The sequence below is a fragment of the Cydia pomonella genome, chromosome 20 (genome assembly GCF_033807575.1).
Source record: "Cydia pomonella isolate Wapato2018A chromosome 20, ilCydPomo1, whole genome shotgun sequence".
In the NCBI taxonomy this organism is placed as follows: domain Eukaryota; kingdom Metazoa; phylum Arthropoda; class Insecta; order Lepidoptera; family Tortricidae; genus Cydia; species Cydia pomonella.
The window spans coordinates 10,314,885-10,330,301 of NC_084722.1; the positions used below are offsets into that span (position 1 = coordinate 10,314,885).

A 15,417-nucleotide genomic window follows, 5' to 3' on the forward strand; every position below is an offset into this window, starting at 1 on the left:
ACCCTGTAAATTTATTAATTTTCTTTTCTATTTTCTACTCAACTCATCATGTAGTATCATTTTCTGTTTTTTAAGTTAATCTGTATCGCCTTTGTTAGTTAAGATACTTTACTGCGGAAGAGCGGTGTCTCTTATCACAAGTATCTCTGAATACTTAAAAAGAGACATCTACCCTGTTATTGTAAAAATCATGTATGCTAACGAATAAATAAAATTTTATTTAAAATTTTATTTTATTTTATTTATTTATTATAAAATATATGATGCATACATCGGGGTTTTTGATGCGGGAATGTTAGCGTGTATTTATAACTTTGTTTATTGTAAAATAATTACCATACTATGAATTAAAAATAGACAGCAAGCTCCAAATGCGCTTAGAAATATTAAAATAGTATCGGTTTTTATAGTTTATACCTGTTTTTTGCTGGAGTAAAACATTCCCGCACACCGATGTAGATGTGGTAGGTATGATGATAATAATAGGTATGCTGATATAAAGTAGATCATCATTAGTTACTATCATATTGTAACTCTTAAATGAGGTTGTGATATAGTTTTCCTTTACAAAAAATTGTAGAAGCACAAATTACCCAGGGGAGCAAAGTAGGCCCAATTTACGGGACTTACTCAAATACATTTTTTGTTTGTAAATATACAGTTATTTATGTTTTTGATATAACCGCAAACTTAAACTAGACGTAGGTTTTTTTTAGTGCTATAAAACAATTATGAAAAATTCTTTAATTTAGTCTTAACTGCCAGTATATAATTAAATTTTGACCGGAAATGTATTTCGTACATCATGGTCACTTGTGACAGATGTGACGTCGCGTAATCTAATGCGAAGTATTGAGTTAAAACTAGTGATACATTGCTTGCTAAATCATTTTATATGGAAAAATAAAAGTCGTCCATTTTTTACAAAACCTATGTTAGTGTGTTCATTAAAGCCTAAACTAAATACCCCTTGATTATGCGGTCGTATCAAAAATACACGCTGTATTTTACTGAAGCGGCAGATTTTTCGCTCTATCAAGAGCAAGAATGAGGCTTTTATGTTTCGTACCAGAGTTCGACTTATTCATAAAACTTTGCTAGTCTCAATTAGTTAATTTATGTTTTATCCCTTTCTTACGAATACATACATAAGCTAAAATGACAGATTAAAACAAACGATTATGGTTGTACCGCGTTAATGAATAACGCCATGAACATTTTATAAAAACAATATAGCGCCTGCAAAAGTGCTTCATGCAAAGTCTTTAAACGTAACACCAGTCCGTTACATTACTATAGGCTATTACACTATGCGAATTATTTTTGAATCAGAGCAAGCTAACTGCAGTCTCTGCACAGACTTTCCAAAGAAAGTGTGGAAGGATCCCCATAAACGTCAAATTACTATGAAAATATTACATTTATAATGGCACTTTCACTATTCGTCATATCAAAGTCGGTGCAACTCTGTTCCCTTTATCTTAGCCTCGTCCTGCCTGAAGAGTTTTAAAGATTTTCCGGATTCTGCCGGACACTTTTGTTCCGTTTTTGGAAATCCTGGGCAGGAACCGTAAAAAAATGTTCTTAATTGAGCTTATTGGGCTGGACGAAGTTAGAGGGACTCTACATACAGTCACAATAGAGATGATGACACATGCTAATTATATACCATAATTTAGAAATTGACAGTAAATCAGCATTATATCTAAATAAATTAGAAATAAATAAATTTTGAAATGATTATGAAATACGAAGACGAAAAAGAAGTTTCAGGATTTAATGTTTTTAGAGTTCCGTAGCCAAATGGCAAAAAACGGAATCCTTATAGATTCGTCATGTCCGTCTGTCTGTCCGATTTTTATTTATTTCAAAATGAAAAAGTTGTACGGCTTGATTCCTTAAATTTTAATGAAAAGTAATTTTTATAATTTATAACGCAATATAAATTTGATGGTTGCGTTCTCTCTTATTATAAAGAATATCTGGTGGGACTTGGAGTCAATTTGGGTAATATTTATTTATCTATTTGGCAAATAACTACCATGTTTTACAAGCCCGGGCATTATTTGGCTTGGCAAGACAATGTCGAGTAAGTTACGTGGTGTATGAATAGTTAAATAGTTATATGTTTTACAAGGGGGCAAACTTTTGTTTAACCGCTTGTGCTAATATTGATACCAGAGAAAGCGAAAGATTCCAAAATTGAACCACGAGCGTAGCAACTGGAATCTTGAGCGATGCAAGGGTTTCAAGGCACGAGGGTTAAACAAATTTTGCCACCGAGTGAAACACAAAAATGTTCACCTCATCAACGCGAGGGACATACTAACTGAATAACATCAAATAAAATTAAAACAAATCAAATTCCAATGAACGTTATTAAACATTCAACAGTCAAATTCACCATTTAAAAGTAAATTCTACCAGCCAACATAAGGAAACAAATGAAAATTTGCATCAATTTACTTTGCCACACATGTAGATAAAATGCTACTTTCTCATCAGTTTTCGAATAATAAAGAAAGCCTTTACGAACTGGTGTGGTAAAAATGATATTTGTATTTGTGCTCTTTTTTATTGGCTGCCAGAAACATAATACTTACTTATCAAGTCTTCGAAATCGTAGTTATATCGTTATAATATACAACGTAAAGACTTTATGCAAGGTATCAGATTTTATGTCCGAGAGCATGTTAGTGTTTATTTAATTTAGTTATTTATTTATTTAAACTTTATTGCACAATATATATATATATATTTATGATTGATATTATTCGAACTCTTGTTTTTGCAAATGCTGACGTAATAATTAATTTATTTGCATTAAACATGGTACAATGGTTCTTATCTGCGTTTTTGTCGACAATTACCATCAGGAGCTTTCTTAAGCACTGGTGAATGTTTGTTTGAATCCATTTTCTATTGTGTGCACCGGTTGCCATGATTAGAAGATAAGATAAATTATAGGATTTAAATAATTGCACTAAATTTCAACACAAATGCTTTTGTGTTTTTCGGCTCCAGTCTTTTATGAGCTATCTGCGAAGTATTTAAGAAGTATGTGTTAATAAATTTTTCAACACACCAGCTTATTGTAAAGGCTCTACGGGCTTTACTGAACGAGTAGTTTAGAAATTACACGGCAATGCTCTCCTTTGAAAGTTTGTTTACGACAAACGTCCGGTAACGATGCATATTTCATGTAAAAACCAATTTTTCAAAAATCTATTTATGATTTTGTTGACCTGAAACAATAAATCCGGCATAAAACTATGTCTTATGTAAAAGAAAAAGTCCAAAAGCTGTAAGTTTGTATACACACTTATATTTGCATTTGACGGTCTATCTGCCCTATTCGAAGAATGATTAAGACACGTTTAAGTTCTTAGAAAGATCTTTAAAATATCGATAACTAAACGACATGCCAAAATTGACGTTTATTTCGATTCCGCTGTGATCCATATAAGATCTATCTACGATATTTCTAACGTCAAAGTGACATTGGTTGCCCGAATCGAGCTTCTCTCAATTATACGACATACAAACGATATCTACACGAGAAGTTATCTAAACCAGAACTTATCGTTATAGTATCTCATTCTTCGAATCGGTCCGTATGTCATTGTATGGGGACAACAACGGTAAAGTTTATATCTCACTATTGATATTCGTAAAATGAGAAAAAGTGCTATTCGTATTCCTAAAAGTACTATTCGTTGCATCACTAATCAAAACCATAACACGTTTAAAAATCAGAATAGCGCTCCTGTGAAGATGGCTCATAACTGTGTGTGGTAGAAATGTGATACAGCCCTGTACATAACAACAGAAACATTTATTTATTTTACAAGCAGGCAAAGTTGTTGTGCTAATATTGATACTCGTGCAAGAGAAATATTACATTCTAAAGTTGAACCACAAGCACAGCGAGTGGTTCCATAAGTGGAATCTTGAGCGTTACGAGGGTTTCATTCAAGACACGGGGGTTTTCTAACTTTTTACCGAGTTAAACACAAAATTTTCACCACACTAACGCCAGGAAAATACTGCCTGTAAATCATCACAACTCAAGTCCAAATGAAAGCTATTAAATATTTGTCATTCAAAATCATCACTTAAAATTCAATTCCACCATCCAACATATATGATGCCACAACTTAAAATTTGCATTTGATTTATTTGCCACTCTTGTGGATAAAATGCAACTTTGTAATTAGTTTTTAAAGAAAAAGAGAGCCTTTATTACGACCTGGTGAAAAAAAATTGACGGTATCGCAATAATATGATCCGCGCGAATGCAAAAATCAGATTATACGAGTATTTTAATTTATTTCGCTTCTCTTATCTCAGGTATTTACAATCCTAGGGTGCATTTTGTTGACGATGGGATGTTTATCTATCGATTTATCAGAACGTAAGTAGTTATTCTACTCGTGGGTATGTAGGGTATTGCCGAATAAAATATGAACTTGTCGATTACGGGCTGCGACTGCAAAATTGTATAGGTACAGTCAGCTGCAAAAATATGTATCGAGAGAATCGTCTCATAAATATGGTACTATTACGCTCTTATTACACTGGAATAAGATGCTATGGGACATATTTTTGAGTAAGATGTGTACACCCATATTTTTACACTTGACTGTACCTACATAGCAAGCAAATGTGTTGAAGTAAAACACATATACACAATTGGTAGATTATTTTACAAACTTTCTACATATTATTAATAGTACGTCAAAAAAGGAGTGTACTAGTTTTTAAAGGGACGGCAACGCGCATGTAATATCTCTGGTGTGTCAGGTGTCCTAAGGCTACGGTGACTGCTTACCATCAGGCGGACGGATAAAATGCTATTTTTTATTCGTTTTTGAAGTGAAAAGGGAGCCTTTCCAAGCTGGTATGGCAAAAAATATATAAGTACGAGCATGGACTAATCTACTAGTAGGTAGATTAATTAGTCCATGGTACAAGTAATATTATTTCAGAAATAATTAAAACCGAAAGTTTTCATTTTCCGGTATCTTAATTTTCATTTCAGTTTTATGCGCATTCTCCCTCGCCATAGTTACTAAATTAATTCTGTAGATTAGATAGGACAGGTTACTACTGCTCTAGTTTTTGTCACCTGAGGTGAATAGTATCATGAAAATCACCACAATTAGATAGTCAGTTTATAATGTAAGATCTTGACAGTTGACAGAGGGTCCTAAAAGGTCGAAATTATTTTATTTAGTATATTTTCGTAATCCTTCGCCATGTGTTGCTGCATATTCAGGTATAATGTTACAAAATGAACGACCTAGGCCATTTCTATTTGTAACGATCACAGCATTTTTCTGTGTTGACATAACTATTAGTTAAGTCACTGATGCGTGCCACTAAACTGCAAATTGGTATACATTCGAACCTATATTAACTAACAAGTACCTAATAATTACTGTGTAATTTTAATAGGCAATTTGTGTGGCAAAATGTACATGTCTCAACTAATTATACCGGTCAGGCACAGACACGCTTAGGTGACCGTGTAGGTCTAAGGTGGGATTCCAGCAGTGTGCCGCACACTGGTGGAATCCCGCTTTTAGGTATCAAGCCAATGGAATTCGGTTTTGTTTAAAGAACAAAGGAAGGGAAACAGAAAAATAAATACAAAAGCTTACATTATTCGTTTTTTTTTATTCTTACTTTTCGCAAGTTCGCTCTACAAGAGTTGCAGTTTGCATACACAGTTCGCATTCTTTATACACAGTAAAACATTTTTTTTACATTTCTCTATTTTATATCAAAATAAAGAGTCAGGCAGTGTTGAGGCTAAGGTCAGAGGTAGGATTTAGTGCCAGCCGTGAGCGCCATGGCCCCAGGGTTCTTCGGGTGCGGCGGCGGCCGCGTGGGCGGCGTGAGCGTACTGGGAAAGGTGAGCGGCGCGGGCGTGCTGGACCTCAGGGGTGTCTACGACGTACTGTCCGTCATGGGTGAGCTGGATGTGCGCCGGGGGGCCGGTCCACTTGCCGTAGCCGCCGTGGGCGGGCGCGTAGCCGCCGTGGGCGATGGCGCCGAGCGCGGCGCCGCCGTGGTAGGCGAGCGGCGCGATGGGGCCGTGCGCGTACGCACCGTGCGCGGCGCTGGCGTGCGCGGCGGCGTGCGCGGCCTTCAGGTGCGCGACCTCAGGCGTGTCGACCACGCGGCCGTCGTGCGCCAGGGGGGCGGGGCCGTATTTCAAGAGACCTGAACGATGAACAATTGACTAAGATCAAATATCTACAGATTGAGGATACATAGTGACAACACTAATACTCGTATTAAAAAAATTGATTAGTCGTCTTTGATTTATGTGGGTATATTAGTGCTATTGTCAATGTATTACTATTTATAAGAAAAAAATTACATTATGGTTTAGTTAGAAAAGTCTGAGTCAATCAAGCAAACAGCAAATAGTATAAACCACCGCAACTTGCATATGTAGGTTAAACTTATGCGTTAATCTTAATTCTTTACGCCCACTTGAACTCAACTATAGAATACTATAACGTAATCTATGTGTAGAAAAGCGTTAAATTTTTGAAATTTATTTAGTAGTTTTAGTAAATAAAGATATTATTGTTCACGAAACCGAGTCACTAGTGCGTGTGTTATGCTCAGAATGGTGAATAGATTCGGAAGATAATGCGTGACGTAATTTAATAAAATAAATTTCACTAGAGCAGTAATAAGAAAATTTCACAAAAGGGCGTGATTAGGGTAATTTTATTGTTTCCATTATTAATTAATGTTCGTTAGGCAATTTTCTGGTTTCGCCTAATTAAGTTTCAACTAATAATTATTTAAGTAGATCACCGTAGCAGAAATATATTTACGATATATTTTATTGTTAGGAACTAACATAACATGTATATGTTCATGTTTCCATACATTGAGAAATTATTTTATTTTGTAATTTTAAGGTTAGGTTAGGTACTAGTCGGTAGGCAAACTCATCGATTTCATGGACTTCGTTGTGTACTACTAGGATCAGTGCAAATGAGCCAACTCACCAGCAGCCGGGGCGCCATAATGTCCACCGTATCCCAGGCCGATGCCGGCGTGTCCGAGCGGCGCCCACGCGCCGTGCGCGGTGGAGGCCTGCGCGTGCGCGGCCAGATGTGCGGCCTTGGCGTGCGCCACCTCGGGGGTGTCTTGCACGGGCGCTGGTAGCCAAGAGGCCTTAGCCAGGCAGAGGGTGGCAGCGAGAACAATCTGGAAATAGAAATGTTATTGAGTGGAACAGTTTCAAAGGACATTGTAATATTTAGGAGTCAGCGTTTGATGTAGATTAAGTCAATTACAAGTCTCTTTAAGACGTACTCAAACAATTTTGACTAAATAGAATATGACCGGGTAATTCAGATGAAACAGGGCTTGGGATGGCACTTATCGGTTAAGTTTCTAAGTCGATCATAGTAATTTTGATTAATGACATAAAAGATACTTTTCGTTGACTCTAGTAGATCCGAAGGTAATTATAATCTCGGATGACTTTGCTGCTGCCTTTAATGATAATGAAAATAACTGCTAGTAAATCTGCCAGTAATGCAATGATAACTACAATAGCATTTCAAATTAAGGCAAAATGTAAAAAAGTCGTTAGTTACCGATGTGAATTCTCGATTGAGTAACATCCAGATTCCTTGTCAGCGTTTAATTAAAAGTGAAACCAGATTGTCCCGAGTTTGTGACATCGGATTAGGCATTTCACTTTATCGGAGATCGTGTTATTCTCAATTATATATCCATCAGTGTGGACAGGTGACAGGCGATCCCTATCAAGGTATGCGTCAGGGAAAATGTTCTAATGAAATGTCACACAGAACGCTAAGTTGCTCAACCGTTTACAAAAGATCATGAGATTTGGACAACACGGACCATTTAATATTACATGCGATCATACCCGGGTCGTTGTGAAATAAATTATTTTACAGTGTGTTAGTGTTACAGTGCGTGTGAAATGGAGAACATATGAATGGGGTAATTAAATTATAAGCGTAACGAGATTTCGAAAAAGTGCTTTGAACTACAGAGGTTGCGGATTTTTTATCAATGTCAACTGCTTTCGGATGATATGAAACGTGTATAAATATTTCTACATATGATTCAGCAATTAAATAGCCTCTTCTTGTTTAATGCGATTACTGCTAAAATCTTGGAATATGCTCCCATCGTCGGTATATATTTTTCTTGTGTCTTCGAGAGAGATAATGCTTTATCCTGAGCCTTTGTTTTTGGCTCTGATGTGGTCTTTTCTTATTGCCTTTTTGGAAAACTGGGTGGGTTATCTAGTTATTACCATGTAACAACACTAACAACCAAGATAATTATATTTTGTCTCGACCAATGAAACTCTTGAACAGCGGTGACATACTGAAGGATGTTGCCACAACAGTACAGTACAGTAGTTGTAATTACAAAATATAGATACTTAAAAGGATTTTGCAAAGCTTTCGAGCGTTGCACGGGCGAGGGCGTGGCCCGGCGGCACGCACCGCAGATGACAGATAAAATAACTGCACCAGGAAAGCTTTAAATAAGTAAACTAGTTCCAGAACTACTTTCGAGTAATTTATCGGGCTATTTATAGGTCCACGGAACGATAGTGAGAGTGCTGGTAATTATACTAAAACCCTTTATTATTGAACTATGTCAACTAGTATTACGTATCCAAAGTAACAAGCTTACATTGGAAAGAGGAGGAAAGAGTGTTGAAGGGGTTTAAATACCGACCTTTCCTGAATTATAATATATACTAAGCTTCAAGTCTAACATTGTATTAAACTAAATCGGTAAGATGGTTGCGTTTGTCACGCACTGACCAACGGTTAAATAGAACTCTTTTGTCAACGATAGGTATCTGTTTTGACTTGAAAACTGTATGTAAGTTGAAATTGTAACCTCATGGGTCACTAGCCTTATATTTGTTGTTTTATTAACGTAGGTAGTAGGATTCACGGAATCCCATTGTCTGTGTACATCCTTCAATCACTTTATGGGAAACAATCGAACATTTCCTTTACAACTTCCGTGTTCCGTGTATTGTTTAAACGTCGTTTAAATGAAGAATTAATTGCAACATGTTTGGCATTTCAGTCTTAATAATATTTCTAAATGTATTATTAAAGCTTATTTTCTGCTTCGTATACTTTTATTGGATAGAAACAATCTAGATCAGCTATCGCTTCAAAATATCGGTTCGATACAATAACAGAGTCTGTCATAAGTGAGCTTATTAGAAAATCGCAACACTCGATCTTATCAAGCCTCCCGATAAACAATGAAAATAATTAGCTATTAAGTTGGCTGACATGATGTAAGTGTAACACCTACTTTTTATCTCTCTACCGCATGAGTTAACACATTTGTTCTCAACAGGTGCTTAGAGTTTTTATGTCTGCAATTAAGTACATATTACATCTCATTATAGGTGGCTAACCCCAGCGGCTGTGGTCCAAATATCGGTCCATTTCAAAGTTTAGTACCTTTTCTAAACATTACGACAAGCACACGGATAATGCGTACCTTAAATTGGATTTACGGAGACGTGTGTGGTCAAGTTTATATTGGCTTCATTTTGAATGACTGGCTTTGCCATTTGCTAACAATCGGTGGTTGTGCAATGATAAATAGCCACCGCCCTGCTCTCGTAGGTAATTCTTAAATAGGGAATTGTGTTTCGACGTTAACCTTTAATGTAATGGCAAGTTATTGTTACATATTTCGTGCAGAAGCAATGTGTGGTCCAGTAGAAACCAGACCAAGTATAGGTAATTCTCTTTTTAATTATTTTTAACTAGGTTTGTGTTTACATTAACATGATATATTCTAGCATTTAATTTTAGTAGGTGATGTTGCATACAGTAAAATACCGCTGTTAAAATGGCTTTAAGAAGTTATAGAAAATATGTATTAGAATGGGTTATTTTAAATTAGTATCGATAAACAGCGTTTTGCAAACCGGCGCGTTTTAGAATGCGAAATGGGACCTTGTTAGGTTACGTATTTACGAGGGAACCAGGATCTGACAAAGCAGGTTGCCCCGTGATTTTATGGGCGTGGGCCTCATATCGGCCGCTTTTGCATTCTGTTGCAAAAGCCTTTTGCAATAGATCGGAATTATCATTCGACGAACTGGTGCACAACCAGTATTGCAATTTGGTTGCAAAACGGAGGAAGCCGAAGGCGTGAGGAAGTGTTATGGTTTCGCGAAGGTCACGAGAAAAACCTGATTATTGAAATATTTCAAATTACTCGCTTGATTGACCGCCGTGTGTCCCGGGTTGCGCAGCTAATATTTTTTACCGCCTATGTGTAACTGGCTTTCTATAATTTACTAACATCCTGTTATGCTAAGGTGCATAAATAGTCTTGTCACAGTTGTCACTAAACCTCGGTTCACGACTATTGTTTACATAAGAATGCTACAGGCTAATATCGGAGCAGTGCTGACGCCAAAAAATATATTATCAACCATGAGAGAGAGCTTTCAGTTAAGTATAATCAAAGTGCGGACAACATTCGATATATTCCATTTCATTCAACACATGCAAGTCTAGACAGTAGAAGATGAATCAGCTGTATTTAATTACAAGCATTTAACACTGAGTGAGGCTTACTCAGTTTCCCGCCCACGATCTATCGGATGCGAGGATGTGCGCGCCCAACGCGGTAGAACCTTAGCCTCATTTCCTGACTAATTTTTTAAAATATTTTTTGACTTGCATATTTTTAAACCTATGTCAATACATAATAGGGATGTTACTGGATTTACTGGAAAATGCCATACGATAAATAAATAGGGATGTTTCGTGTGTTTAAAATACACTCACACCATGGACGAAATAAAGCACCAGGCACCAGATAATTATTAGAAAAACGTAGCAAGCAGTTATATACTTTTTTCACAATTTCTATTTAACACCTAAATTGAATAGGGCTGTTAATATCTATGTCAAACGGTCTCTGAGAAAAACGCATTTAACCGATTTTCAAGACCGAAGTGGTCCCATAAGAGATCCGTGAACAAAGTTCTGTACGGACCTCTAAAAAGTAGGTGATTTGACCGTGACGTTATTTGCGCAGTTTTCATATAAACTCCATGGTGGCTAATCGTTTCGACACTTCGAAAAAAGAAATTGTTTTGACTAGTATGAAAGTACCATATTAATGGAGATTTTAGTATTTTACCAGTAACTACTCCGTTTGCATTCGGACGAACTAACAAGATTAATTAGATAGATCGCGTTTAATACATGAAAATTATCTTTTGTAATAGTTTTAGCTCTTTCATCTTCCTCGCGTTGTCCCGGCATTTTGCCGAGGCTCAGGCCTGGGGTCCGCATGACAACTAATCCCAAAAAATGGCGAATGGACTAGTTTTTACGAAAGCGACTGCCATCTGAACTTCCAACCCAGAGGGTGAACTAAAACTAAAATAGATTTTAACTAGATGAACCTCAGACATTAATAAACACCGGATGCACCTGTCATATGGCTACGATTAGGTGCATTTTTAAATGACGACCTTGACATATTGATTAGGAATTTCATACGATAATTTATACGATATTAGGCGGCTTGAACATGAATACATGAATCTTGCCGCCCACTGTACGCGTGCATTTGCATGAAACTGCATTACATTTTAATATTATTTGTCTAGTTAGTTTACGAGCTTACTCCGCGTCAATGATAAGATTTGTTACTCATTTAAATAAAACATGTTGATAGGATAGGTTACTTAAATTTACATTTTTGTAGCAGCACTCGTATATATTTATTAAATTTACATGTTACCATTACGAATACTTGGGACTTAGAGATTAGAGTGCAAATTTGTTAGTTCTTATTTAGCTTATCGAACTGTTTATTTTACGTAGTAGAGTGGATTAAATAGGTTACTAAATAGTTGTTTTTTGTGTGTGCATATAAACTTGTTGAAACGTGATGTGATGGGATATTAAAACTGCGTATGCATTAAAAGCTTTACCTTAATTCTTATTATCTGAGAACGAAGACGTAAGATTTTTTTTATTGGATGAATATGGGAAAAGGAAAAGTTTTTTTAATAGGATATAATATGTTGATGTATTCTACCGATTCATCGACATTACATTATTCAGTAAGAAAGTGTTAGGGAAGTAATTATACGATCAGTTTCGTGTTAGCGATCTTAATTCTGAAATATTGCGATGGATTGGTAATGCGATTTTAACCTAATTGGTTTTCAGGAGTTTCAGTTAATAGGGGTATTACCGGAATGTTCTGCCGCCAGAGTGCAGCACTAGCACCCATCGTAAAACAGAGAGTAACTTATATATACTGTGCCTTAAACTGTTTTTTGACAAGATTTCTCAGGTAATAAAATGACATTGATTCATCAAGGCGGTTTGTTTACACAGGGCCTACCGGGAAACGCGAAAATATAAATTTAGTTATCTGCCTCTTTATCGTTCGAATATGCAAGAGTGATAAAGAGGTTAGATAACGAAATTTCGATTTTCTTGTTTTGCGATAGACCCTCAGATTGTGATGGATTGTAGTAGTGGCGCCCCCTATGCAGAGTTTCGCGTAATATACCCTATAGTTACCGATTATGTATTTGAAATAGGTGTTAATTAAGTTTATGTTTCACGCATACATGTTAGCTTATAAGTAAAAAAGTTATTTGGAGAAAATTATACTAAAATTGTCAAACCATCATTAAATTTAAAAAAATAAAACTGAAACAAGCTGAATAGATAGGTACAGAATATGAAACCCTTAAGAATTTTTTTGAACAAAAACCAAACTCCGTTACTTTGGAAATTACTGAAACTTAGCTTTCTAGTTCTAGAATAAAACCAAAAACACTCACCATAGACTGCATGATTACTGTATTTAGGTACTAGGTGGAGATCTCAAACGAACTAGCTTAGGCGCTGCTGTTACCAGTACTCGCCTAGGAATTTTCGCCTAAGTGCGACGTTGTTGCGACTAGCTCCCAAGTCGGAATGCCGCTTGGACACGGCTCGCCCCCTTATATATGATGCACCCCGCTACGAGGCTTGTAATTGGAAACAATTAGCGAGCAAGTGCAATGCTTCAGTTTTAATTGTGAGATGGCTAGTTCCGGAGGACTTGGGGATGCGGACGGGGTGGACTTAGTGCTTGTGTGGAGGACGTGATGGGTCTGAGAAACTTGGGAGCGCATTCTTTGTTAGCAACAAAATTATGCTATACTTTACATATAAGTCATATTTCGTTTAGTGTATTTTTGGGAAATAATACATTCTCTCGTAATTCAGTGGACTGTAGTGGATTGTGCTACATTATTAGATTACAAATTCGAAATATCATTCAAAAGATCGGACCCTTGGCTTTACCGGGAAGAAGTTATGGCACCGAAAAAGTGTCTCAGAGGGGTTTGTGTAAATACTGCAGTTTCGCACGGCTGTTTTGTCTAACGTGACTTTACAAAGTCATAATAGTCATCGATAACAGTTTTCATGGGACGACACATATTATGGAAGATAGTCTTAGAATTTTATTTATAAAAAGTGATCTCTTTCGTCTATTTATTTTAAATTACATAGAGAAAGGTTTTTTTTGGAAATATGCGGATATTAAAATAGTGTAAATAAGGACTTAAGCGGGGCTAAGGTTTTTTTTCGGGAGTTAACAAAATTATGTAGGATTTTTCAATGCGATGCTTAACTTTAAATTGTGAGATGGCAAGTTTCAAAGGGCTTGGAGGATGGGTACAGACTACAGAGAGTTCACGAATCTTTTTTTAAGCAACACTAGTTTGATGATAATGTTGATTTAGTATCCAATTGTCTTGGAAAGGACTTCTGAGAGCTTTAATTGATGATGACAAAAGATATTGATTTATATTGAGCTGTACTTTTTGTGTGCTCGCAATTTTTTTTATCAGCACTCGACCTTTGCGAAAAGGGTGTGCTATCTTTTCCAAACCATGAGATTTCATTTATTTTCATTTCATTATTATATATTATTTTTCCAAAAGGATTGCAGCACTACCTGTGCTTAGCTTTGCACGTTTATCTTCAATGTGTTACGTTTTAATATCGCAGGCTTATGGTTTTCTTTTCGGTAGATTATTTGTAATTCCTCAAATTGTTAGCAGTTAATTTAAACTGTGATAAAAGAATCTGTGCTATGTTTTGGTCATTCTCGAATTATATGACTGCGTTCAGACTCAACTGCGTCAAACTTCATACATTTAGTATGGTCTGACGAAGTTTATATACCTATAAACGCCACCTTGTAACTCTACTTAAATTAGGTACCAACTTACTTCGTGTAAATAATGGGTTTTGTTTTATTAACCTATCGGTATTCGTAAATTTACGTTGTTTAATATTTTATATACATAAATTTATTACACCCCTTAATTTAAAAACGAAACTTATGTACATTACTATAATTAGTATACGTTGGTAGGTTAACTGTAAGAGATCCCTTAAAGGGGTGGGTTCGCCTTTGTACTTCCTACTAATTGTAGATATAAATGGTTTTAAATGTGACATACTGTAATTTTTGACTTATATAACTCTTGTTTTATAAAGGAATAAATGAAATTAAATGAATTGTATGTTACTTTGAATATGTCTGTTAACTACAACTACTAGGTACCACTATATAGCACGAAAAGGCAAAATTGTACTATATTATATCAAAAAATACAGAAACTTCTCACATTTTTGTATCGAGGATAAAAAAATATATTTTTAAAATTGGGAACTCCCTTTATATATTATAAAATGTAAAAAAAATCCGGATCATCTATTTTTTTTTTTAATTTCCGCAGTGACATGTTTAGTTCAATCTTTAGTTAGCATCCTTTGGATATTCCTATGTTTGGTCAGATCAGTAACGTGATAAACCGAGGGTCACGATTTGTTCTTCCATACTCTCTATTAAGATCCAAAAGTTGTCGACTAGGTGAAGGTGTCGAACATTGTTCCGATTAGACTCAAAAGGTCAGGTGTATGTCCACACTGTGTCCATTTATTACGTTGATCAATGGCTTTAATTCCTAAATCGACTTACGAAGGGTTTTAAGCCGGAACTTGTTCTAGAACCCAAATGTCCTTGCCATATAGAGAAAACATATGCATGTTTCAACTTTAAAAACTATAAGGTGTGATGATAATGAACTGAATGAATGAATAACCCGAATATACCTAACAGATACACTTAATTTTAGAGTCGGGACTCAAAATAAAAACACATTATTTTTTTACGACCTCAAAATAAAAACACTTTATTTTATCTTATAGTATTTTATATTAGTTTAAGTATTTTATCTATTTCTTTTTATTGTATATATCGTCGCCTAGTACCTACAATACAAGCCTTATTATATGTTGAGTTTACTATGGAAGT

The 15,417-nt window shown here is 35.8% G+C and overlaps 1 protein-coding gene across 1 annotated transcript; it reads right to left on the reverse strand.

The window, feature by feature from the left end:
- Window positions 1–5,659: 5,659 nt before the first annotated feature.
- On the reverse strand, window positions 5,660–13,039 carry LOC133528786 (cuticle protein 5-like). Its single transcript, XM_061866251.1, has 3 exons — window positions 12,884–13,039; window positions 7,035–7,236; window positions 5,660–6,228 (listed from the first exon to the last, which is right to left on the reverse strand). The coding sequence occupies exons 1-3, from the start codon at window positions 12,893–12,895 to the stop codon at window positions 5,834–5,836; spliced, it is 609 nt and encodes a 202-aa protein (XP_061722235.1). The 5' UTR covers window positions 12,896–13,039; the 3' UTR covers window positions 5,660–5,833.
- Between the last annotated feature and the right edge of the window lie 2,378 nt (window positions 13,040–15,417).

Excerpts from the sequence above, each read along its gene's own strand:
- LOC133528786 (XM_061866251.1), bottom strand. Across the intron at positions 6,229-7,034 it reads TTATGGCGCCCCGGCTGCTG|GTCTCTTGAAATACGGCCCC; the intron begins GTGAGTTGGCTC and ends TTCATCGTTCAG.